General features: G+C 48.0%; 1 protein-coding gene across 2 annotated transcripts in view; it reads right to left on the bottom strand.

The window, feature by feature from the left end:
- Positions 1-1,240, bottom strand: part of LOC132003541 (protein SET-like) — a 1,499-nt gene extending 259 nt beyond the window's left edge. The window contains exons 1-2 of one of the 2 annotated variants that reach the window (XM_059379074.1): positions 828-1,240; positions 132-446 (exon numbers count right to left, since the gene is read on the bottom strand). In XM_059379074.1, coding sequence (XP_059235057.1) covers positions 132-446; positions 828-1,240 — 728 coding nt within the window. Of the gene's footprint in view, positions 1-81; positions 447-827 lie in introns of both variants that reach the window. The other variant, XM_059379073.1, reaches the window with a different exon arrangement.
- Positions 1,241-3,962: the final 2,722 nt, after the last annotated feature.

A 3,962-nucleotide genomic window follows, 5' to 3' on the forward strand; every position in this document is an offset into this window, starting at 1 on the left:
CTCCTCCTCCTCCTCCTCCTCCTCCTTCTTCTCCTTCTTCTTCTTCTCCTTCTTCTTCTTCTTCTTCTTCTTCTTCTTCTTCTTCTTCTTCTTCTTCTTCTTCTTCTTCTTCTTCTTCTTCTTCTTCTTCTCCTTCCCCTTCTTCATCATCCATATCGGGAACCAAGTAGTACTGTAAAGGATTTGGCCAAATACCATCTTTGAGGACCTCTCCTAACTCATCTTTGCCTGCATGAGAACGGTCAGTAAACCAGGTGAAGAAGCTCTCTGGTTCGTCATGCTGTCTCTTCCTGCTGGCTTTATTCTGTGTTTGACTTGAACGTTTCATCAAATCCTTTCCAGATTTCCATTTGATTTCAGTGGACTTTGAAGATGCATCACCACTCTCATTCAGATGGAATTCTTTGGGGAGAGCTTTATTTTTGAAGTAAGGGTTTTCATCAAAACAAAACTCTAGGGGCACCTGGGTGGCTCAGTGGGTTAAACCGCTGCCTTCGGCTCAGGTCATGATCTCAGGGTCCTGGGATCGAGTCCCGCATCGGGCTCTCCGCTCAGCAGGGAGCCTGCTTCCCTCTCTCCCTCTCTCTGCCTACTTGTGATCTTTCTCTGTCAAATAAATAAATAAAATCTTTTTAAAAAAGCCAAAAAACAAAAAACTCTAGGGGTGCCTGGGTGGCTCAGTGGGTTAAAGCCTCTGCCTTCAGCTCGGGTCATGGTCCCGGGGTCCAGGGAGCCTGCTTCCCTTCCTCTCTCTCTGCCTGCCTCTCAGCCTACTTGTGATCCTTCTCTCTCTGTCAAATAAATAAATAAAATCTTTAAAAAATAAATAAAAATCTATTCTGTAACCTGATTTAATATCTTCCAATTCTGTCACTTCAACTCTTGTCAAATAATGCAGCGTCTCTTCATCCTCCTCCCCAAGCAGTGCCGACACTAGTGGATGGTTGGCAGATGTTGTTACCCCCAAATTGGGGATTTTGGTGATCCATTCCGACCTCTTCTGAAAAAATGGTTGGCGGAGTTTGTTATATTTCTGTTCTACTTTCAAAATCTCACTGGCTTGTTCATTAAGTCTGTCTGTTTCATCTTGTACTTCATCAATATGTTCAGTTGCTTCTTGCTGTTCTTCTTCTCCCTTATGCAACTGCTGAGATGTTGATGTCTTCCCTGACTTGGGGGCAGGAGGGAGTCTCGGTTTCTTCCTTTGAGGCGGGAGTGAAGACTGGCGTTTGGGAGCCATGCTGTGAGGAAACTCCACGAAACCAGGAGAGGGGCACATCTGGAAACTCTGATTGCTCGCTATGCTAATTTTTAAAGCTTCTTGTTTTGAAATACTCTGAAACTTTCTGGAGAAGGTGGTTCAAAGAACTTCAGTAAACCCATCGCTCCTCTTGAGCTCTTGTTAATGTTTTGCCAAGTTTCTTCTATTTTCTGCTTTCATTTTCTCCTTCCCTCCTTGTCTCTTGAGTACACACACTCATATGTGTTATCATCACTGTTGTTTTGAACCGCTTGCCAGTGAGTTGTATAGGTCTTATCTGCTTGTAGTCTGTGAAAGAGCCCAGTCACTGGGCATCGCTGGGAGCCACAGCCCAGTGGGGAATCAGCCTGATGGGGTAGGTGGGGATCTAAGTAGAGTGATCAATTTACTGGGGACACTGGGGGACCCTGTATCTCATGGTTTTCATCTCCTCAATGAGCCTATGGAGTAGGCTGTTTGCATCCCTCAAAAGGCAGGTAACCACCCCCCCACAACTCTGTCGGGGGGGGGGGGTGCCCAGCCAGGGAAGGAAGCCAGCTCTAGTCCCCACATCAGTGAACAGCTCCCATTCAGGGGCTGGAGCTGGGGAAGGGGCTGAATTATCCTGCTGCCACTTCCTGACCACCACTGACCATTTTCAGCAGTGTGATCTCTCTTCAGGAGGACCAGATTCTTGGCACAGGGATTGGAAGTAGGAAGTGAGTCCTGTCTACACATAGTAGGACACCCACACGGGCCCTATTGAGACAGTGTGTTTGGTTTTTCTTTTTTTTTTTTTTTTTTTTTTTTTTAAAGATCTTTTTTTTTTTTTTGTCAGAGAGAAATCACAAGTAGGCAGAGAGGCAGGCAGAGAGAGAGAGAGAGAGAGGAGGAAGCAGGCTCCCTGCTGAGCAGAGAGCCCGATGCGGGACTCGATCCCAGGACCCTGAGATCATGACCTGAGCCGAAGGCAGCGGCTTAACCACTGAGCCACCCAGGTGCCCAGTGTGTTTGGTTTTTCTTGAGTCTGGGGCAAAGTTTTGTCACTTTGACTCCCCAACCCCCCCAACCTCCCTCTTCTCCATGGCTTACTTATTCTTCAGTGACTCTGGCCTCTGGCTTCTGGTTATAATGGATTTTTAAAAAAATATTTAATTAATTTATTTGAGAGAGAGAGAGAATGAGCGAAATGAGGGGGAGAGGCAGAAGGAGAGGGAGAAGTGGACTCTCCAGTGAGTAGGAAGACTGACGTGGGGCTTGATCCCAGGACCCCGGGATCATGACCTGAGCTGAAGGCAGACGTTTAATTGACTGAGCCACCCAGGCACCCCTGCTTATAATGGATTTTGTTGCTGTTTATCATCTGCAGTCTCCCCTTGGGCAGCCTCTGTCTCCAGAGAGGCACTGGGCAGCTGGTCAGAGCACTCAGGTAAATTCTAAGTTGGAGATCCCGTGAACGCAGGAGGGCAGGCAGTGGGACCCACTGGGCCTTCACAGGGCTGGCTGGTTTTATCTACCTTTTACTCCTACATGGTGGCAGTGAGAGGGCCAGGTGCACCTGGCCTCGTAAGCATTCACGAGGAGGTTTGGAACTCCAGGTTGGAAGGTCATCCCACTCGCCACCAAGCAGTCTTTGCCACCCTGCCCAGGGGAACCCACAGCAACGGGGGCTCCAGGTCAGTCCAGGTAAAGCCACAGGTGGGATGGCAAGACGCCTCGGAATGGCCAGATCCTGAGCTCCTCAGAAAATGTCCAGAGGGAATAACAGAAATCATTAGAAGCAGGAATGACAGGAGAAGCCTGTGCAGTGCCGAGGGGGCAAGAGCCAGCCATCTCTTCAAGCTACGGGTGGTTCGAGGGTTATTTCTCAAGGTCATTTCTGAGTTCTTTGGTGCTGACTTTAGGATATAACCTTTATGGAAAATACATTCAAACCTTTCCTGGAATGCTGGGCTCAGATCAGAGACAGATACCTAACAGCTCTAATGACATTTAAATTTTTCTCTTTTTTCTGTTTGAAGCTGAAATTATTAGCAGCTAGTTCCTGGCTGACCTGGAAACATATCTGGAGGCTGCTGGCGGTTGCTGCTTTCACCAACTCTGCGTAGCGTAGGGAGTATCTATCGGGCGTGGGGAGGCAGGAAGGAGACTCGGCCCCATACAGGCCTGAGGTGGAAGGATGGCTCTGTCACGGAAACCTGGGTGACTTCAGGTGAGTCACTGCACCTCTTGGGTCTCATGTTCCTCCTGTATGTGGGATCCAACCCACCCTGCAGCCTTCCCTCTGGGAATTGTCTTAGGCCACCGTACTCCCAGGGCCCGTGCTAAGGCTGCACATCTTCCTGACCTCTGTCCGTGTCCCTTACAGGCTGTGTCCACTGAGCGTCAGTGAACTCAAAGCCCAAAGTGAGATTGGATTTATCACATCAAATCCTGCTTGGAAAGCACAGGTCCATTCGCTGGAGATCTATTCTAGCCAGAGACTTTCCATGGGGTCATTTTACTTAGAATTTCTTCAAATGTTCAGATGAATTAGGGGATAATTTGCATTTTGCGTACAGAGGATTAGCATTCCATTACTTAGGTACTCTTTGACGTTTTTCTAATTGATGGGTAATTTCCTCGATGACATCTTATGACAGCATTTTTACAGATTCCCCATGAGCTCTTTGGAAGAGAACAGTGCAATCACTCAGGGGAGGCCAAAATGAAAGGTGACTTA

This window comes from Mustela nigripes, chromosome 16 (genome assembly GCF_022355385.1).
Source record: "Mustela nigripes isolate SB6536 chromosome 16, MUSNIG.SB6536, whole genome shotgun sequence".
NCBI lineage: Eukaryota > Metazoa > Chordata > Mammalia > Carnivora > Mustelidae > Mustela > Mustela nigripes.